Here is a 23,904-nt window from a genome sequence, read left to right on the forward strand (position 1 = left end):
AAATGACGAAATTACAAACATCTTCAGAAAAGTGATTAGGGGAGAAAAGTTTTCAAAGTTAAGAATGATGCTTCAACTCATAAAAAACCATTTAGATTAAGCGAGAAAGGTTGAAAAACTAATCCTTCATGATTTTTGTCCTTGTAAATATTAGGAGAAATAGATGAATACTAAGAATAATAAAGCTCTTGGAATCTGAAACCAAGAGTCACCTCATTGCATTAAATATGGTTTCACAATAACATAATTTCATTGCAATGGAGTTATTCACTTAGCATTACAAATACATATAAAATATACAATTTTATTCATAAATTAAATCCAATGTTATAAACAAAACATATATACAAAATTAAAATTAGGAAATATTCAAAAGTTTGATTTACTAGAAGAAGTGTTATTAGAAATGATTATAAGTAGTGCTAAAATTAAGACTATAAGATTTCTATTTCTTATTTATGAGATTCTATCTACATACAACAACTCAAGGTTTATAATTTCCCATGCTTGTAACTAATTAGCTAAGAACATTGTGTTGAAATTTGTAACTAAGTTTTGTCTGCATATTATTTTATGTATTATTGATTTTACGTATGTGATGTAAAGAGAAAATATATATATATATTTTTTTTTTATACCATGGTTTTCATGCTCAAGGTCAATTTATTTGTAGGTCAAGCACCAATTGTGTGCTTCTAGGGCTTATCATAGTGTCAAGGATTCATTAGAATCACTGTCATATGTAAAAGACGTCATTGGGCATCTTGTAACAAGTCAAAAGAATTTATTTGAGGCAAAATTGTGTCAAAAGACCCTCCAAGATCAAGTCAGCCTACAAGACAAAAAGTCGGCCTCGTGAAGGGAATTTGGACCCATCTTTCAAGGTGCCTAGGTCATGAGTGGACCTACTTTGAACTTGCAGCTTTGCTTTGCCTCTATAATGTCAACAACCTTCCTCTTGCACTCGCTGCATGCGGGTGTGTTGTCTTTTGCTGCTGCTGATGGTGTTACTTGTTGTGATGTTGCTTCCATCTTATCTTGATGTCCTTTTCTATGAACAACTTGATGTATTCATAGGTAGGCAATATCATAAACACTTTCTTTGCTGCAACCCCCGTTGTTCTCTCAATCGTTTCCGTTGACTCTGCTCTCCTAAAGGCCATTGTGCTTATGTTGCTGAGAGCTAGACAAACACCTGTGATGCCTGGAGAGATAGAAACACTCATGCAAAGCAATCTGTCAGTCGCAAACCAAAATAAACTTGAGTACTGACTTGCAACATACCTTTGTGATTGATTGTGAAGGTTGTGCAATTTCCACCAGGAGGTCGGGAGACTGACTACCAAAACCGCGCAAAGCATAGTCGGGGCTGTCATGAGGCTGACTGACTGCTGGGACTATGAAATACACAGTCGAGCCTGGGAAATAGTGACATGAAACCAGCAAACTTCATTGCACAGTTTCTGGGGCTAGCACGACACCAGCTCTAAGATTTGCACAATGCAAGCTTGGAGATCAGTGATGGGCCACACTTGCATGATTTCTAGAGGGAATGCAGAGGCTTCGCTTCTAGAAATGCATAATGCTATCCAGGCAAGGCACAGTCCTGGCCAAGGCACAAGCTAGACAGGCCGACGAACAACTAATAACATGAGAAGCTTGAATGCATGATGAGATGAGTGCAAACAAGAGTGAATGATCATACATGCAAACATCAAGTCTGGGATTCAGAAAATGGGAGAGCATGCATGTGTGTGAAGCAAGTTGCCGCAACGATGATCATATGTGAAAAATAGTGTCATGCATGCGACAACAGTGGGATGCGAATGAAAACTGAAACAATGCTTCTACAAGCAGACATACATCAAAACAACAACAAGCGCTCATTGAAATCAAGCATACATCACTCACACAAAGAGAAACACAAAAAGCAATTGAAACATTGAGCAAGACATGAAAAGTGAGCTTACCACGAAACAAATAAGAAGAATGTGGTGGTGAATACTAGATGTAATGTGGGATGTCAGAGTTGCAAGGTCGATGTCAGGAATGAGCTCTGGAACGTCCGGTTGATGAGTTTTTCTAAGATTGAGGTTATGACGTGCATGGCACAAATCTACGAAAAAGAGACACTTGGCGGGAGGTTTCTAAAATGATATTTGCATGTAACCTCTAGCTGAAAAAAATAGATCCATGAATCAAGGGATGCCTTTGCATGCTACCTTGGGAGAAGCAGTCCATGCATGAAAATTAGTTTTGCTCAGTCTAGAGGGAACCGGTCAACCTGAAGGCACATGCATCGGTCTGCGAGCCTGGGATGAAGATATGCACAATTTTTGGGCTGAGAAGAGATTGTTGTCCTATAGGGATTGTGAAATTTCTAAGAGGAATAGGTGACTGTCTCCCAGGATTGCACAAGTTTTAGGTTGAGCAGCTGTCCTCTATTAGACCTCACAATTTTCTCAAGGAATCCTATCTGACTGTATCTCGCAATTTCCGAGATGAGAAGCTGTCCTAGGTTAGACCTTGCAATTTTCTTAAGAAAGCTTGTCTGACTGTATTGCGCAATTTTTTAGCCCAGCAGGCTTCCTGGCTAGATTTCCGCAATTTCTACTAGCTACTAAGCTGGCTATTCCAAAGGGATTGTGCAATTTATAGGAAGAACAGGTCACTGTCTCCTAAGATTACGCAATTTCTGGGCTCAACAACTGTCCTAGGATGAATTCTGCCATTTTTGAGAGGAATACTATTAGGAAGGATTTCATAATTCTGGAGCCCAGCTGGGTGTCCAGTGGGTTTGCATAATTTATGGAGGGAAGGTTGGTTCCCCTCCAGATTTGTGCAATTCCCAGAGGGAGTTTCTCAACTAGCAACTGACACTAAGTCCGAAAGTAGCCAGTGAACGGGGTGAAACAAACTTACATGCAAGCTGACAAGACTCTATGAAACAGTTGAAGATGATGTTCTTCACGGTGCAAGACATCCTACTTAGGATGGTCGGTAGGGAGGCTCCAAAACAAAGCTAATGCAAAATTTTGGAGGTTGGTTGTAGCCACTACAACACAAGGGCAAGGGGGAACAAAAAAAATATGGTTCACAAAGAAAAATGTGAGACCCAAAAGTAGAGAAATAATAGAACACATAACAACTTGTCCAAAATAGTGTTCTAATCCATACCCTTTGCATTATCCACTATAGGAGGAGGACAAATATTACTTCCATTACCATTTTCACATGCTAGGAGATGGTGAAATATACCAGACATAATTACATATGGTGCACAATGAAACCACATTGAGTTATCATTGCAGACTAGATCATAGTGAGGAGTGGATGGAAGTTCAAGTGGCTGAGTCTGCTTGCATTAATAGTCACCATATCACTTGTTCTTTGTAATGTTACCAAATTTTCCATGCTTAAAAGGTAAAAAAGAGGTGGTTTTTTCATTTGGATTGAAAAGCGCATTACTTGTCTTGATTCTCACCCTACATGTGGTAGTAGAAAGATCCTCCTAGGTTATTTGATAATATAGGTCCTTAAGGGATGAGGGGATATGATCAAACAATTAAATATCTACATGGGACCCTCGTTAATCGAATCCCACATTTTCAAGGTTTTTTGTAATATTATTGCCTAAGCATATGACATTGGAGGGAAGGGCCACATATTCTACAATTAAGAGTTGAGTTAGTTTCTCCAGGCCATAGAGTATGAACCATATTTCAACTATCATAGAGGATGGGGATCGATTGAGGATAGTTTTAAGCATCAAATTAGTTAGTGGAGAATTACCTTTGATCATATGACTTGTGAAGTTAATTCTAATGTCATCTCTCAGACCATACTCCAAAGCATATAATTATTCTAAATTATTAGAGTTGATACCCAAGGATCCTATGATTATTTGAAGAATAATTATTGAGTTATTTTAGAAGACTCCACGAAAATTTTATGGCCTAGGATTTCCCTTAGAGGCAACATCAAGAGTTATTTTGATGAAAATAGGGCAGGGGGTGGGGATACCAAGAGTTGGGAGAGATTTCATCTAGGGAGGGGTGAGAGGGAGGGAAGGATAAAGAAGGGGGGAGTGGAGTAATATTAAGGGAGGATATAATGTTTTATTTAAGCGAGGTGTTATATCAATATTCTGCTAAACATGGGGAGAGGAGGATCGTTTTTTTAGAATACTTTTTGATGTAGTCATGTTGTGTCACTCAAAATCCCCCCATTACGCTTAGATAAGTTAACTTACCCAATAATGGAGACCCTTTTAAATTTTTAATTTAGAGTCTTTTAACAATTAAATAAGACAAAATTTTCCTAAAAAACCAAAAACTATGTCATCTGAACCTAAGTCTTAAGTCTAGTCACTACAACAAAACCAGCGATTAGCGTCCCTTTTTACTTCTTTTTTTGCATCTAGAGCCCATTTTTGGTGCTATTTGCATCCATTTATCAAATATGGTGCAAAACTTGACACAAATTTTGCATCAAGTTTTGCACCAAATCTTACACGAAGTTTAGCACCAGGTATTGCAATAGGTTTTGCACCACGTTTTGCACCAAATTTTATGCCAAGTTTTGTGTCATCCTTTACACCAGGTTTTGTTCCAGGTTTTGCATCAAGTTTGGCACCTAATTTTGTTTGACATACTTTTGCATCCTCATTTGCATCCACTTTTTGCACCTACACTTGCATCAACTTTTGCATCGACTTTTGCATCCTTTTTTGCATCCTTTTTTAAATCATTTTTTGCATCCATTTTTTCATCCATTTGTGCATCCCTTTTGCGCCAAGTTTTACATCTTGTTTTGTGTCTAGTTTTGCATAAAATTTTGCATCTACTTTTGTTGCATCCACTTTTCCCTCTTGTTTGGCATCCATATTTACATCCTCTTTTGCATCTATTATTGTGCCCGCTATTGCATCTAATATTTTTGTGCCACAATTAGCGCCTAGTTTGGCACCTCCTTTTGCACCCACTTTTGATTATAATTTTGCATCCACGTTTGCATCCTCATTTGCGTCTAGGTTTTCATCAACTACTACATTTATTTTTGCATCCCTTTTTGTATCCAATTTTGGACCGGGATTTGCATCGGGTTTTGTGTCTCATTTTGCATCTACTTTTGCATCAACTTCTATTGCATCCACTTTTGCACACAATTTTGCATCCACTTTTGCACCCATTTTAAGTTTCACTTTTTGCATCCCTTTTTACATCTTCATTTGCATCATACTTTGATTCTTTTTTTGCATCTATCATTACATCCACTTTTGTTATGCCACAATTTGCACCATGTTTTGCACTCACTGTTGTATCCACGTTTGCTTCCAATTTTGCATCCATGTTCACATCCTCTTTTGCATCAAATATTGCATCTATTTTTGCATCCACTTTTATGTCAGGTTTATGCTTTGGGTTTTGCATCTCGTTTTGTATCTACTTTTGCATCTACTTACATTATATCCATTTTTTGCATCCAATTTTGTTTTTCCTGTTGCATCAATGTTTGCTTCAACTTTTACATCCATTTTTGCATCTTATTTTGCATATTTTTTTGTCTATTGTTACAACCACTTTTGTTGCACCATATCTTGCGCCTACCATTGCAACCACATTTGCTTCCACGTTTGCATCCCCTATTGCATCCACTTTTGTTTCATCCATTTTTGCATATACTTTTGTTTCCGTTGTTGCATCCACATTTGTTTCACCACAATTTTTGCCAAGTTTTACACCTACCATTGGACCCATGTTTGCTTCCACTTTTGCCTTCATGTTTGCAGCCAAGTTTGCATTGACAACTGCATCTACTTTTGCATCCACTTTTGTGTCAGGTTTTTCATGTTGTTGTGCATCTACTTATGTTGTATCCACTTTTCATCCAATTTTACTTCTATTGTTGCCCCCATTTCTATGTTCGCTTTTGCATCCCTTTTCCAACACTCATCATATTTTCTGCATTGATGATATTCCTTTTGGCATTGACAATTATGAACAATTGATGATAATGTCAATAATATTGACAATGATGAAAATGAAGATGATGGCAATGACATGAATTGTGATTATGATGATAAAGACGATAGTGGTTACAATGACAATGATGATGATGGCAATGATTATGATGATGAGGATGCTAATGACATTGGTGAATCTTCCCAATTTTAGATGTTGTCATTGTCATAATCATAAGCATTATCTTTGGTGTCATGATCATCATTTTCATCTAGGTCATCATCAAAAACAATAATGGCATGAATAATGATGATGCATGATTACAACAATGTCGATAGAAATTACATTAATGATGATGATGGGGATGATAAAAATGACAATGATGATGATAATGGTGGTGATGATGATCATGATCGATCATCTGTCAAAAATAGAGTTGTTATTTCTCTTACGTATATCAATGTGTCCTAAACAACCCTTTTCTAGCACTGATCACATTTTTTGGGTTGATGATATTTCTTACAACATCTACAATTATGAACAATTGCAAACAATGTCCATAATGATGATGATGATGGCATGAATGGTGATTATGATGATAATGTAATGATGGCAATAACAATGACAAGGATGATGGTGATGATGATGACAATGATTATGATAATGAGAATGACCTTACAATCTTATGGATTCGTGAACAATTACTAGTTTCAATACCATCTTCTGGATACGTATTACTATCATACTTTTTAAATTTTATGTCTCTCTTGAGGTATCTTACTATAATGGTGTTGTCAACACTAGAAAGATATCTTGTTGTAATGGTGGTTCTAATGTTAGCACTAGCAAAGTTTAGTAGGGAGGATGCTACTACAAGAGGAATTCCTTCTAAGTGACTATGGCATTCAAAATGAGGCTTTATGGGCTGCTTGTTAACACATGTTCTCATGCTCATATAAAATTGATGTGAAAAGTTGCTTTAATTGGTTCCCATGCATAATTGATATTGATAATGGGTGGTATAAAATTGTAATGGGCATATCCGTTAGTTTGTTATGATGGGTCAACAACATTGAAACCATCCAAGTGACATTTCACCTTGGAACAATCATCGCTCGTGCGAAAACACGAAGTTTATGTAAATGAAAGTTGTGATTGTAGTGGAATTAAAACCATCGAGAAATATCAAAGAAGACGCTGCCTACCAGTTTTGAAAGACAACCAAGGCATTGAACAACTATTTGCGTTATGATGTAGTGAGGGAATCGAAGGAAATTTGGTAGCCCTAAGTTGCCATTACTATTGCCAATCACACATTCAATAGTAACCATAAAAGGTAGCCACATATAAACAGAACCTCGAGGTGTTGACAGTCAGAATCTATTGTAATATCTTTGACGTATATATAGTTTTGTGTTTAGATGAGAATGAAGTGGGCTTCATCCAGGGTTCGACTCAATCCTCGTCCATTCCATGCGGTGGTGTTTAGTTTGCCAAGAAAGAGAATATTACGTGAGTGTTCAGAGTTAAATCAACAGAAATCAAGGACGTGTGATTGTCAAATTATTGCTCCTCCCTTATGATTGAGCGCTTGATGCGATGGTCATTATCCTTGGGTGATACTTTTATTCCCCATTTTCTATTGAAAAAGTAGCGTTTTTCTGTTCGATTATGATAGGATTGGATGAATGCCGGTTTGGGTGGATGTAGACCCATGTTTTTTTGTGGTGATCTTCAAATGTCTTGAGGATAAGAAAAAAATCCTTGACCAAGGTCCATGGTTTTGGGAATGAGTTGGTCTTCTAGTGAAGCCATGGTTTCCCAACTTCAATCCTCTCACTATGTTGCCGATGACTACTCTAGTATGGGTAAGATTCCCAGTTTTCCCATTCACTTTACCCATCTAGATCTCTTAGAAAAGGTGGGCAATTTTATTGGAAGATTCGTCAAAGTAGACAGGGAAAGACTTTTGAAAGGCATTTTCACCTATGTTTGCATATGTGTTTAGGTAGATCCCAATGAAGTTTTGCAAGATAAAATTGAGCTCAAGTGGATGGGAATTGTGTATTCCCAACCCCTGGACTATGAAAATACAACTTTTCGATATAGGAATTACCAACAAGATAGACACCTTCAAACTGTCTGTCCCTTTCCAATAGGGGCTTCCTCCTTACAATCATCTAAGAACTCTAGCTGCAGTTGGAGGGATCTTAAGGAAAGAGAGGGATCCAAAATGTAACACCCCTCCCTTGTGTGTCAAACTTTGCAAACCTAAGCTGAGAAAAGCTAGGTATGATGTGTAATATAAAAAGTAAATACATTATTAATAAATTAATCACTTGGAAAAGCGAGACACCAAGAGATGAGATTCTTGCCAAATCACATTGGTGAATGGGAAAGGATAATTCTTTCATGGTAAAGCTTCTCGATTTAATTCTAGATAAGTTGGATGGATTGGAGATAAATATCCATTGAGAAAAACATAAAAGTTGTGCGGGAGAGAAAGGCAATCTTCTATGAGGAAAATCCTCATGGGAGAGAAAGGTGAGCTTTTATGAGATAAGCCTACGCAAATGGATAAAAAGATCCATAAAATTGAGACACCGCTAATGGAAACCATATCATGAAAGAAGGTATTAAATACCCATTGCATAGATCAATTGGAGGCGGTTGATCCATGGAAAGAACCTCGACTCGGTGGTGAACTGAAGAGTCATTTCTAGGTTGGGTAGCGGTGCTCTGTTTTCCAAGTGTCATTCTCTCTTTTGATCTAGTTTGACTCACTTGCGTGGATTGTTCTGTATGTTGGTTTCTTACCCTCTATGTTATAAATTCCTTAGCATATGAGAGAATTTGCTTGAGTTTTAAATGCACTGCATGTGGCGTTAATGAGATGATTTTATGGATGCACATAAATGAAATTCTAATTACAGTCACAGTATGTGGATCTTATGTAGAATTGGTGTTAGCATGTCTTTTTTTAAGATAGTGAATAGTCGTGCTTGAGCCGCTATGCAAATTTGTTAACTGTGGTTAAGGCTCGACTGTATAAACTATGGTACAAGTTATTTGTGCTATGCATCCAATGCTGCGCTTCTGATTAATTGTGCATAATCCCTAAGATACACATGTTAACGTGTCATGCAACTGTGGCAGACGGATTATTGATTATGTATGATAAATGATTTTGTTTTGAAAGGGTAGAGCCTATGGTTCGGGTTATCTAATATATGCATTATGCATTATAGGATGAATTGCATCCATTGAGGCGTTCTAATTATTTATTCGTATTGTATAAGATATATGTCGGTGGTACTTTCGGCCATGACAATAGGAATATGAACATGCTATATGGCAAAGCTAGTTATTGTAAATGGATGACCTGATCTCCATAAATGTTGGATTGAATCCTCAAAGGAGGGATACTCGAATGCGGGATATTGAATAATATTGATTGATTCCTCCTCTGTGATGTGATGTAGGCATGGGTAGAAGTGCTTGTGTTAGCTTTGTTATGAGGTAGTTGTATATGAACGCGTGTGACAACCATTACATCTAAATTTATTACAAGCTAAAATTAGTAAAGGAAACCAATATGTTGCCTTTAATACTGTGGCTAGGAGGTGTCTACTGAAAGAGGACCCAAAGTTGATCATAATTCATGGAACAAGGTACCAATCAACCTTAAGCACAATGCAAGAATAGGATGAAAACCTTAAGCATGACCACCAACTCATCGAATGGCCTTGAGGCTGCAATATGCAAGAAGAGGATGAAAAACATTGACTTTGAAAGCTTTTACAACCAGAGAACCTTAAAACCCCAACGCCCTCCTTAGGACAAGTGTATTTGAGTTTACCAAGAGTTGGCTTCCAACACACCCAACGCTCAATGCCAAACATGACATGGTACACTAAAACACAAAGACTGTAAAACCTTTCAACATATCGACAAAGTACACATTCTTCCTTGAAATACACATTCTAAGGAAACCCACAAATGACTTCTCCTCATTTTGAGGATGGTACCTAAGTTAAATTGGATTGCATAGGGATTTCTTAACACAGGGTTCAAAATTATTACAACAATATACTCATTAATCACTACATATGTCATTTGTAGGAATTGCAGTTAGGTGGGGAGGATAACACTCCTATCCATTTTTAAAGCTACACCCAATTAATAAGTTCTCCATGTGCCACAATAAATGCAATTTTTATGACTATAGTGACACATCCCTCGAGATTTCCTTCCACACCAACACTTTTATCCATGAACTAAAGAGTGACTATTTCATTATTATATTATACATACATGTTAATATAAGCATTAAAATTTGTATTCCTTTGTAAAAAATGCTAGTCCAAGAGATACATTTGATCACCTTGTCTTGTATCCAATATCCAATGTTGACCCCTATATCCTTAGATCTAGAGTGAAGGTTTCATTTCTAATGTTGTGTTTGAGCTTAAATTCTAATTAAATATTTGGGTTAGCCAAGGTCATTACTTAACTTAATGGCTTTGCACTATACAATGTATCATATTTTTTTTAAGTTCAATTGGTGAGATATGTCTGGGGGATTGAACTTTCGATCACTTGGATACACAAGGGCTTTGCCAACATGCTTTTTTCCAATTGTGCTACTACCCTCAGAAAATATACAATGTATCATATTAACATCTACTTAAACCAAATTGACTTTTGGGACACATGTCTCTTTGATGATGAAGGGAATCCAATTATGTGATGTCAAACACATTCCCTCACAAACACTCACAAAGACCCTACACTTTTTAGGGTTTGAATCTAGGTTTTATGTTATGAAACCAACTCACAAAAAGATAGAAAAGATAGATCAACAACTTAGAAATCAGCCTCTTCGAGGGGGAAACCTCCTTTACATTACACAAAAGAACAATTATTGGATGATACAAATGACAAAGCCTCATTTCTATATATAGGAGTCTAAGGGGTCACAATATAATCAAAGTCAACATAACAATAATAATATAAGGGCACAAAAATAACAATAGTGGGCTTCTATGGGGCACAATAATAACAATATGGGGACAATAAGGGCACAACAATAACAGTAAGGGCCACAATGACACTAGTAATGGGGGAATCACTAGTGTTATAGGGACCTAACATTGTCTATATGGAAACACTGTATAATTTTGAATTTATTTATTGTAGATTTGTACATAGATGGATATTCCTTTCTTTGCATTTATCTTTTAGACTTCTTGCTTTCACCAATTGATTTAGAGCTTATGGAGTCTCAAGTAGCACCAATCCCCTTGCTTCTATTGGATTGAATAACATGATTTCTCTTTTGAAATCCATAATATCTCATTCACATGCTTCCTATTTCTCCCATAAGACTTTAGCACAGACTCCATGATCATGTTTGTGTCCCTCTTAATAACGCACTCCTTGGAAGGGGCCATAAAATCTTTTATTAGGACTAAACTTGGATGTCTCTTCTTTCTTTCCCTTTGATTCTTCATTCAATCATACCACCCATCAACTTGTTATTTTTCCATTTTTCTTATAATGACCTTTGTTGTTGGGAAGGTGCCCTTCAAGTATTTTGTCTTTGCATATAGATACACATAAAGTATCATTATTTTAATCTAATGGATGTGGTTGTTAAAATCACCAATATTTAATTAAATATGCATTGTTATACCTTTGCTCAAGTCAACTTCAATTCAAATTCTAACACATGTGTGTATACCCTTCCTTGCTTAGTTTGTATATTGTTGTAAGTCCCCAATATATTTATGTTGGCTTTTGAAAGATCATCTCATCCCAAAATAAGTAGGGGGGATTCAATATTCAAATCCGGCAGAGTGGGGTTGAAGAAATGGATATTGAAGATGGATTCAATTATAGAAACTATCTTTTGAAAAAAGGTTAGTTTTGCCCCAAAAAGAAAGTCCCTCCTTTGAGACCTTGCCACAACTTCCATAGTTGTGAAATTTTACAATAATAGAACCTCTAGAGTAGAGGTTTACCATATACTTAGAACTTAGGTTGGAATTGATTTGATTCTTGAACTCTTTAGATGATGACTAGAGATCATTAAATACATAGTTTGAAGTGTTTGCTTGTAGTTATTAATGAACTTGTTAACCATCCATAGATGAATACTTCCCTTGCACATGTGCTTGATTTTGTAAATAATGAAAGAATCCTACTATGTTTTTGGTATATTCGACAAGACTACATCTTTAAAATAAAGAAGATTCAATTCTTAATGCTTTGCAATCCTGTAAGAGGGAGGGACAATCGAAGTCACGCAGGAGGAGGTATTCCCTTTGTTTAGCGAAACTCTACAGAGATAAAGCACTAAATGCAAGATTAACCCCTTGTTTATGTGATAATTAGGGAATATATATCTATTCTCTCAAAGATTAGTCTTATATATTCAAAAAGAATTTCTCATTTATTCTAAATAACACTTAACACTATTTATAGAATAATTTCTCACCATTACAATCACAATAATCATTTTTCAAGGCAAAAACTACATCAAAACTTTTTGAATATGCAAGTAGATAATCTCCACAAATGAAGATGAAAACATATTTTGAGCATGTTTAAAGTGGATTAAAATATAATAATAAAAGACACAACAAAAATCTTGATACAATAATAGCTCAAATAATTATCTTTAACAAAAATCTATTAAAAATTACTATAAAATTATAAAATGAAATTAACATTAATAAATAATCAATTAATTTATATAAAATCCCAATTTAATAATGAATAATTACTTAATTCTTTAAGTTCTACTTCAAAGAAAGCATTGACACATCAGCTAGAAAAGGGTGCATTATTGTTTTGGAGTAAGAGAAGGGTGCATTATTGTTTCGGAGTTCTATGTCGGTTGCATCAATATTTTATTTGATGTGCCCAATTATTTTTCCAAAGTAAAACTATTATTCAGCTTAAATAATAGAATGTATAATATTTCAAATTCTATAAAATGTATAATATTTCAAATTCTTTGAAAATCCGTTTTACTGAAACACAAATATATGGCCGTGGATGACATGATCGGATGGTAGATATTCTATCCTGCCTTTAAATTCAAATCCTCTTGGTAGTTTGGCGCCATTGTGCGTATCCCTCTCAACGAGCTCAGTAGCTCGCATATGAACAATCATGGTTTGCAATCGCATAAACATTGCCCCAGAATCGATCCACGAGCCACCAGATCTCTCTCTGCACGACTTCCAACAGTTCATCTGCGTTTCTTCGTGGTCAAAACGATTTCAGAAAAGGTATTTTTCTGCAAGAGAGTGCTAAAATTGCAAAGGGCCATTATTTTCTTGTCGCCGTCATGAATCCTCTACGCCTTGTCCTAATGAAATTATTTAGAGTTCTTGATTGGAAAAATTTGCCATATTTCAACTTTCTGGAAATATTTCATTAAATAAGCTACCGTATTATCTAAAATAAATCTGAAGAAAGAGGCCGTGCTCAAAACAATGTTTTAAGCAGCAAATTTCACAACGGTTATTTCTGGTTCAATTATTCTGAGCTTTCAATGGAAAATTTTGACTCTATTTTGGCTTACAGGCAAGATTTCATAAACTAACGCTCTCTATAAATGGACTAGACAAGGTTGTGCTCAAAATTTTGTTTAAAAAATGGCAGAGTTTGGGAAGAAGTTCTTTAAGTTAATGGATCAGCATTCAGATGCATTTCGAGTGGTTTGATTGAATGATTTCTGTCTCAGTTCCGCACATTTAAATGTTTTGGAGAATGGGAATTGATAATTCTGGTATGTGATGGTGTTCTATTCAAATTACATAGAAGAAGATAGAAAGCTAGGGCTTTTAGAGACTAAGCGTACACAATGGCACAATCTTTACAGGTTTTCGTGAGATTTTTAAGACAGGCAAATAGGATAGAAAATTAGGGATTTCACTAAGCCAAGAAAGCTAATGCTACATTCTTTACAAATTTACTTCAAAGTTTTGAGACTGAACATTTTTTATGCTTTTAGACCCATTGCTTTATGTAATTGGATTTATAAGATAATGGCTAAGGTTTTGTCTGTGAGATTAAAATCACTACTTTCTAACTTCATCTAACCAGAACAGTTTGGTTTTCTAGAGGATTGTCAAATCTATGACACAATTGTTTCAGCACAAGAGGGCCTCTACACTATTCAAGTCAACAAAGTTCCAGCAATGGTGATCTGTCCAGAAAAGCACTTTTGAATGTGTTTGTCCACTTTCCATAAGGAAAAGAGTCCCAATCCCTATGGGTGGACTGTGGAGTTCTACCTGGGATTTGTTGAAGTGTTGGGAGACAACTTACTTCAGGTAGTGGAAGAAATGAGAAGCTTTAGTAAGGCTCCCTGGCTCCTTCATCTGGACCTCTATTGCACTCATTCCAAAGGTGGATCAACCTGAGTCTTTTTATGCTTTTAGACCCACTTCTTTGTCTAATTGTATTTATAAGATAATGGCTAAGGTTTTGGCTGTCAGATTGAAAGCACTAGTTTGTAAGTTCATATAACAGAACCGCTTAGTTCTCTAGAGGATCGTCAGATCCGTGAAGCGATTGTTTCAGCACAAGAGGGCCTCCATATTATTCAAGTCAAAAATGTTACAATAATGGTGATCAAGTTGAACCTCTCCAAGGCTTATAAAGGGTGTCTTGGCTCTTTCTGATACTTCTTTTTATCCATATTAGTTTCAACTTACCACTGGTAAATTAGATTATGGGATGTGTAATTTAAGCTTCTTATGCATTTTTTATAAATGGTTCAGCCTCTAATTTCTTAAGACCCTCAAGAGGGTTAAAACTTAAAACAAGGTTGTACCTTGTCTCCTTATTTATTTCTTCTAGTTGTTGAAGGACTAAGTAGGTCCATCCTAGAAGCAAAAAAAAAAAAAAACAAGATACATTCAAGGGATTAGCAGCGACTCTTGTAAAGAAGATCATGGCATTGCATAGAACCAATTATTCCCCTGTCCTTGCAACATATCCCTGTGGTTATCCTATTAAAAACCCAGGCCCTAGCAGCAGAAGAAGTGTGTTCCTCATTTAGGCCTTCCTCTCCCATTGGTCGCCCTAGATCCTCACCCCACTTGATTAGGACAAGCAATTCTTCCTCTTTAGATTTACTTTAGATAGAAAAGATACAGAGATAATACAAACAAGAATAGTATGATTAGTCTTCTTATTAGTTTAGTATCACTTGGAATAAAGAATAACTCCTTTGTTTATATTATCTAATCAGTAACTCGCAAAGGCATCAGAATAATAATTAGGAGTTATTGGTTTCTTTTTGTAGTAAATGTGGTTGTAGTAATCTATTACAAGTAGGGAAATCTTGGACAAAGAAAGTATGTTTTGGATTACATACAGTTTAGTCTTGACTCCTGAAAAAAGATAGCAGAATGTCTTTGTTAGTAGGAGATTAGGAACTAACAATACGACCGAGACTTAAATTCCTTTTACTATTTTACTCTTGAGGGATTAAGCTCCTTAGACTTCATAGGCAACAAGAACTACAAATTACATACATCGGAATCATCATCCTTCTTTTTATTATTGGTATTAATGGAATGCTTAAGACATGAGCTTTGAAAAGATGAACAATGCTTTATTTATATATGGGTCTTTGAGAAGAGGACGAGTTAATTTAAAAGGATATTAAAGTAAGTTGAAGAAACTCTTTAGAATAATTTATAGTAAAGATCCATTTATAGTTTATATAGATACAAGCAACTGGAAAACCACCTCACTATGACACCCTTCACCTTCGTTTTTAGAGGACTTTTATACCACTTCTTCTCACCCTGGAACCAGCAGCCCACAACAAAGAGGAGATATCAAATTCCAGATCCTTATGATATATATAGCATTGTCACATTCACCCCCAAGAAGCTACAAACAATAAAGTGAGAGTTATCTTTTAGTTTGTAGTATTATTAGCAGATCAGATCAGGTTGGTCACTACACTCCTCTCTTCTTGTTTCTCCTCTAGAGCCTTGGTTTATATTTGGGTCTTGTTGTGAGAAACGTATGAAGGTGGAAGTATGAAAATCCTTGGATATGCAGAAGTTGGATCTAGGATATGTTGGATTAGGATTTAGAAAGTACATAAAGAATAGAATAAGAATTAAGATTGTATAAATTAACATATAGAAAGTCGTGTCCTTTGATAACAAGGAGAAGGAACAGAGTCGTGTCTTTTGATAGTGCATGGGTATTGATAAAATGTGATGGAATGCATTTTTGATGAGATGCTTGACCATAAGATACTCAGAACCTTATGACTGTTTGGCTTGAACAAACGCTAAACTTGGAATTTTCTCAGAAATGAATTCACTGTATTATATATTTACACTTGTAGTTTTGTTGTAATAGCTACATGCCTATGAGCTTAAACCCTGAACATATATATGCATTGATGTGTGTAATTAAGGTGAACAACCTGTATAACCTTCAATACCAGGGCAGTGAACATAGCCCAAAACTTGTAATGACAACCTTGCTGAATTAGTTACAGGAAAGGTATGTGTCCTTCCAACTATACCTAAACATATATATGTGGCATGGGAGTGATGGGATATTGTTCTTTGGCTGCCTTAGTTTCTGTATGTTAAGTGATCTGGACTCTGGAGTATTAAGACTCCTCCAATCATTATTTAAATCATGGAGGTGATGTCAAGTAGATCTGAGTGAGATTCTCTAAATTGGATCTGCTCATCTAGCTAACTGTTCTATTAATTATTCTTGAACACCTGAGGATGTGCATTCTAATTGATAGAAATAATACCTTGTCAATTTTGAAAGATAGTCTCCCAGCCAAGCCTGTTTCTACTTTGGTTTCGGTGAGGATATAGGTAACCTACCGGTGCCAAGAGGGCTGAAATCAGGAAAAGTGACAATACATCTTACCTAGATTATCATATTGATATTTACTGTGACTAGATTGATTCATTATCCTTTTGGCTGTACTTACCCATGGGTTTTATTTTGCTCTTATTACATTCCTGAAAGATTTGCGGAAGATCTCAAAGCGCTCTTCTTTGTTTAATCCGTCTGTAATGATTGTTTTCCAAAATATGCTTGAAAAAATATGCTTGAGCTATTTTGACATATTTAATGTTAATTTTAAGATATAGGAATGGTATTGGGTTTTTCCCTCATGGTACAGAAATGGAAAGAAGATGAAGTGGACAACAATAATTAGAATTATTCTTAGAAATTAGTTAATGGTTGGTATTGAAATAAAAATAGTTATTGTTTTAAAAAATGTGATTTTATAATAAATTAATAACAATGAAATAATAACTCTCTTGTTTATATTCAGCCTGTAGGCTATATCATTCCATTATTATTTACAATTCATTTAATTGTCAATCTCATGCTATGATATTGGCTTTATCCCCAATCCAACATGTAGTGCAGATTTACCTTGATCTTCACTTGTGTTATTGTATGTTTTTGCAATTTCTTGGAAAGCTTTAATGCATTTCGTCTTTTATCGACTCCTTTGTAATGGTGAGATTGTACTGTGTAATAACTGTTCTCCTGTAGCTTTCGTATTTTGGATATGGGGCATTATATCTCGAGAAACATAGATAGACTAACACTCTCTTTATTTTCTTGTAAATAAAACAGAGAGTTTCAGGTGCTTGAATCAGGGGTGGAACACTATAATGCTAAAGAGGTTCAAATTTGAAAATTGTTGAATGCCTTTCCTCCATAACAACCGAACAACTCTAGCATAACAAGTGAAACAACTCTTTAACAAAATGGAGAGGGGAGGTGCAAGTAAAACAACTCTTTCAAAAAATGGAAGCTCTCTCAAATCGGGCAATGATGACTCCAAGGACTGCCTTTTGAGTTCTTTAATTTCCTTCGAACTCTCCTCTCCTTTTAGCAGACATTTCAAGGGCAAAGATAATTGCATTTCTAGCCTTCCCATTTTTTGTTCCTTTCTTGTGGTGGTTTTCCCAACAATTTCCACCCTAAGTAGCGTTGTTGTGGACGAAGTTTACTATTTTCTTATAAATGAAATTTTGCTCCTTCCTTCGAACGTTTCGAACAGCTTTAGATACCATTGTTTCCTTTAGAAATGACGGTTCCATGTTTAATTCGTTGTTTCGTTATGATGTCCTCTCTTTAACCGTGGTGACCTACGTTGCGTTCTATTTGGTATAATGGTGTCTCCTAAAAATTGTACCTATCTCAGTTGTATCGACTCTGAAGGTCTGGGAAGTATTTGATTTTCTTGAAATTTCTGCTATATTTCAGTCTCACTCTCTCAAGCAACAATTGTCTTGAAAACAAGTTAGCAATTCTTTTGGTAGCTTTATACGATTCAGTTTACAATCCCCTGCCACACTTCTCAGAGTACCAAGATAATTTATATGTTCTCTTTTTTGTTTTAACTGTCTTCTGTGTCTGTTGATGTATGACTAAATATAATAATATAGTTGAACTACTCATATTTTAATGTTCTCATGTAGTTTTTACTACACGATAGAGTTGAGGTCTCTCGGGTTTCCTCGTAATCTTACCCTTGGTAGTCTACCGACATCTTTGAGGTCTGTTCATAGGTTCCAACCAAATCATGTTACAAACCACACATGATCAGAGTGACATGTGGACTAGCTGAAGAGGAAACCAGAGCAGGGTACTTCCTAACTGTTATTCTACCCCGGATTCAGAGGAGCAGCCAGGATTTTATCCATAGTTTCTTTCCTTTCAACTTTAGATGGGATCTCACCTCAACCTTCTGCCTTGGTGGTCAATCAACATCTTTGACACCTGTTCGGGGTTGTGCCATATTAGGTTACAGATCATACATAATCAGACCGAGTTATGGACCAGCTCCAGATAGATCCAGAGTATGGCGCCTTCCACCCATTAGGGGTAAATCAGCTCCAGAATGATCCAGAGTATGACACCTTCCACCTATTAGACTAGGCCATACATAATCAGAGCGAGTTATGGACCAGCCCCAGACAGATACTTTGCAGATCCAAAGTATGGTACCTTCCACCCATTAGGGGTAAACCAGCTCCAAACAGATCCAGAGTATGGAACCTTCCACCCATTAGGGGTAAACCAGCTCCAGACTGATCCAGAGTATGGCACCTTCCACCCATTAGGGGTAAACCATTTCCAGACTGATCCAGAGTATGGCACCTTCCACCCATTAGGGGTAAACCAGCTCCAGACTGATCCAGAGTATGGCACCTTCCACCTATTAGACTAGCCCTACATTCAACAGAGCAGAGATAATATTTTCAAGAGTTTCCTTGCTTGGACATTAGATGATAGGAGAGTCGAGCATCATCATTCCTATGCCTCCCGTAGGATCACACAACTGGATCCTTTCTTAAGCTTTTGGCAATTCCAACAGTGATCCAATAGCCTGGTTCCCACCACCATTGACATCATCCCATCCCTCTCTCCAGACTTTTAATGTAGACACTTTGTTGTATCCCTACATTTATGCTACTATTAGATAGTTTGATAGTTTTTTTTTTTTCTGCTTTGTGCAGACTATCATTGTGTGTGATATATATATATATAAAATATCAGTTAGGTTGAGTTCAAGTCAGGTTCACTTTCAATGTTCGATGGAAGAATGGTTTATCCAATTGCAGGATGTTGTCACTAGGATTATGCAAGGCTTGGATTAGCTAGGTGTATCTTGCAATTGACTTTTTGCCCCCACATTCAGCAGAGTAGAGATGATATTATCAAAAGTTCATTAGATAAGAAAGCAGAGCATCCTCATTCGGGTGCCTCACATAGTATATCATACAATTGGATCCTTTCATGAGCTTGACAATTCCAACAATGAGCCAATAGCTTGCCCCCCCCGCCCCTCCTCATCAAGGTTAGAGGACATTGACATCATCCCATCACTCTCTTTTGCTTAGCACCAAGCTTTCCAGATTACCAGTATAGACTCTCCAATTGTATCTCTATGTTTATGCTACTTTTAGATTTCCAGTGCATTATATATATATATATATATATATATATATATATATATATATATATATATATATATATATATATATATATATATATATATATATATATATATATATATATATATATATATATATATATAATCAGTTAAACTGTGTTTAGGTTGAGATCAGCTCCAATGGTTGATGGAAGAATGATTTGTCTAATTGTAGGATGTTGTCAATAGGTTTGTGCAAGGCTCTGTCTCACTAAGTGCCTTACGGAATAATTTTTACCCTTCACAAGTGGCTCCCACTCTCAACCCCTCTCCATTAAATCGACCCCTCTCCATTAAATTTGAACATGACATTTCATGAATTAAATCCAACACAAACTACTTGATCCACACTAGATAGGTTTATTCTATTGTTAAATTTGAAAATGACATTTTATGGGCTAAATCCGACACAAACTGCTTGATCCACACTTGATAGGTTTATTCTATTGATATATATATATATATATATATATATATATATATATATATATATATATATATATATATATATTTTTGTTTTGGTTACACTTAAACTACACAATTGTCATTGTTATATTTTTTTAACTTTATTTTTTCTCACTTTAGGAGTTACTTTTAAAACAACACATTTTATTTATTCTATTGTTGTATATATATTTTTGTTTTGGTTACACTTTAACTACACAATTGTCATTGTTATATTTTTTAACTTTATTTTTCTCACTTTAGGAGTTACTTTTAAAAAAACGCATTTTATTTCTATTGGATATATTTTTTAATTCCATTGATTTGTTTGTATCATCATTGGTTGAAGATCAGCGAAAGTAATGTGGTATCCGTGGCAGAAGATGAGCTAATGCGCATTCTCATATTGATGCGAAACTTTGTGCCTGGATATAAGCAAATTGTTGAGGGTGATTGGAAAGTGGCAGCAATTTCTTACAGGTCATATGATCTAGAAGGGAAAACTATTGGTTCTATTGGTGCAGGGCGTATTGGCAAAGAACTACTTAAGCGTTTGAAGGTATTCATTCTTAGGATCTAGTACTACTTCATGATGTTGCAAACTTCTTTTCAAAAATCAGTGCTCCATAATTCTTATGCATGCATGTTGTTTGTTTCAAAATTTCAATCTAATAATAATAAACATTACATGATGTTGAATTGAATTGCGTTCCTTTGTACAGCCCTTCAATTGTAAGCTTCTTTACCACGACCGTCTTTCTATTGGACACTAATTGGAAAAGGAAACTGGAGCAACATTGGAGACAAATCTTGACGAAATGCTACCTAAATGTGATGTACTTGTCATTAATATGCCTCTTTCTGACAAAACTAGGTGCGCCTTATCCCAATTTCATAAATAATCTCTCCCATTATTCACTCAAACATCAATAGCACCTATATATTTTGTACAACTTGTGAACAAAAACCTAATTATTGTTTCTCTTGCCCTTTCCTTTTGGTTACAGTAGGGGAATGTTTAACAAGGAAGGTGTTCTCTACCAAGCCTAGCTTTTCTCTCAGAATCTTAACATCCCCTTTGCAAAGGGTTTCATTAGAATGACAACAACCCGCATTTAAAGCATTTCTCCACCCATCCTAATTAGAAATACAATTTTGGGTTCTCTACTAATTTTCTCCACACCCATTTAATCTAACAATGGACATAGAGCATGTATATTTATACTTGTGTGTTGGAAATACCATTTTATACTTTAATGTTTATTATTTTTGTTTTATTGTTATTACTTGAATTTCTTCTTAACAAGTGGTTGTGTTTCTTTTGGTTTTAGTGAAAGTATGGGCTCCAATGTTGGCTCTCTTATTATGGAGTATAATTCATCTTTGAGAATTTTTCAATTATTAAAGTAGGTTAGTCAATTGCTTAAAATATTAAATTTATTTCAAAAAGTTTTTGTTACTTTATAGGTTAGACACTGGCTTGAAATATTAAACTTATTTCAAAATGTTTTTGTTACTTTATAGATAAGGCGTAGATTTCTTGGCTCTATGATGAAAATAATGAAGGGAAAATACATGTTAATATGTTACTTGTGCTCTTTGACTGAAAAATACACGGTGAGAGAAAAATGTATATTATGCTAATTGAGGAATGTTTTTCACTTGTCGAACTTATAGTATTGAATTTAACACACTAACACTTTACAACAATGAACTAACAATATTCATGATGAAAATAGCAATATGGAAGATTTATCTGCATAATGAAAAAGGCAATATGGAAGATTCCGATCACGTTCCAAGGCATTTCTTAAAATGTGGATGTGACAAAAAGTTGTTGTGGAAGTTGTTGTTTGTATATGGAAAATTTCTTGATCATTGTGTATAATCCTAATGTTGATAGATATGTCTACTAAATGCTTCCAGTTAATGGGGCATTGATTTGAGCATTCAATATATTTTTATTCTTTATCAAAGTATTCTTTTGTTGTATTTGTATTTTTCAATTTATGCCTTACGGCATTTCCTTTGCAACATCTGGTGCAAATGCTAGTATATCTTACCTCATTTTATGGTTAACATTGTATAACAAAAACATGCGTTGTGTTATGTAATTAATACTAACATGTAATATTGATTTTTTTTGTCAGAATGCTATAGGTAATGATTGCCAAGACGATGATCCAAATTATGTTCAACATATATCAAGAGATGATGAGGATGAGGATGAGGATGATGGTGGTGAAGGAGGAGATGATGATGATAGTTGCGGTGTTGGTGATGATGTGGATCAGAGTAATGAGGATGGTCAAGATGATCATGAGGATGATCTTGGTGGTGGTAGCTAGGCATGCACATGCATTGTTTTTTATGAAGAAATTATTGTGTAGAATGACATTGTTATGTTTAGATGGGTGTTGTGAATTTACCCTATATCAATGAGACATTTTGATTTTGTAATCATACGATGAGTTTGATTTATGTATGTTGTTAATTTATCGTAGAATAACGATATTCATGAAATATTTTGATTTGTTAATCATATTTGAATTTTACTTGTTTTGATTAAAAATAATACTGATTTTATTAGTATTATGTTGCTATTTTATACATGTTTTGAAAATTGTTAATGACACATTGTTATTTTTTTGGATGGATGTTGTCAATTTCTCTTAAATTTCTTTACAAATGATTTTGAATTGTGATATATGCTTTAATGATATTTAGAACTATCATATATTTCACTATGAATCTATAAAGGGGGTCATATATGTAAAGAAAAATATACTCTATATAAAAAGTCAAATGCGGATGTAACCATGGATGCAAAATTGAAAGTAAAATTGGATGTTAAACTAGGAATTAATACAAAATGCAAACAATTGACATACAAAGTGTTTTAAATTAGAAGTGAAAAATTTTGCAATAGTTGACACAAAGAAGGGAACAAAACATGGCATACAAAAGGATATCAAATTGGGCAAAAACAAGGACACATAAATGGGCACCAAATTAGATGCAAAAAAAGACAACAACTAGATGTAAAATAAGATGCAAAGTTGAGCGTTAAAAAGAAGCAAAAAACGTTACAAATTAATATGCCAAATGATGATGCAAATAATGGTGTAAATTTGGGATGCAAACTTGGGTGCAAAAAAGGAAAAAAAAACGATGTAAGAAAAGACATAAAACAAGATGCAAAATGGGGCTGAAAAAAGGTGAAACCAAGGATGCCATATTGGATGTAAAAAATGATTCCTAATGACATGCAAATTTAGGCTCGAACTCAGACACAAAATTATATGCAAATGTGGACACAAAATGAGGCAAAAAAAGATGCAAATTTGGATGGTGAAAACGATGTAAAACTAGACACCAAAAAAATGAAAAATTGGATGAAAAAGTCGGTGTAAATAATGGTGCAACATTGGACACAAGTAGACACAAAAAAATGGTGCAAAAAGG

The 23,904-nt window shown here is 35.2% G+C and overlaps 1 protein-coding gene across 1 annotated transcript; it reads left to right on the plus strand.

Moving 5' to 3' along the window:
• Positions 1–13,106: 13,106 nt before the first annotated feature.
• Positions 13,107–23,047, plus strand: LOC149230613 (formate dehydrogenase 1, mitochondrial-like). Its single transcript, XM_089376106.1, has 3 exons — positions 13,107–13,261; positions 20,789–20,998; positions 22,590–23,047. Exons 1-3 carry the CDS (start codon positions 13,133–13,135, stop codon positions 22,785–22,787), a joined length of 537 nt encoding a protein of 178 aa, XP_089232232.1. The 5' UTR covers positions 13,107–13,132; the 3' UTR covers positions 22,788–23,047.
• Positions 23,048–23,904: the final 857 nt, after the last annotated feature.

The sequence above is a fragment of the Pinus tabuliformis genome, chromosome J (genome assembly GCF_031772625.1).
Source record: "Pinus tabuliformis cultivar Carrire ecotype Pingquan chromosome J, CPIR1, whole genome shotgun sequence".
NCBI classification, from domain to species: domain Eukaryota; kingdom Viridiplantae; phylum Streptophyta; class Pinopsida; order Pinales; family Pinaceae; genus Pinus; species Pinus tabuliformis.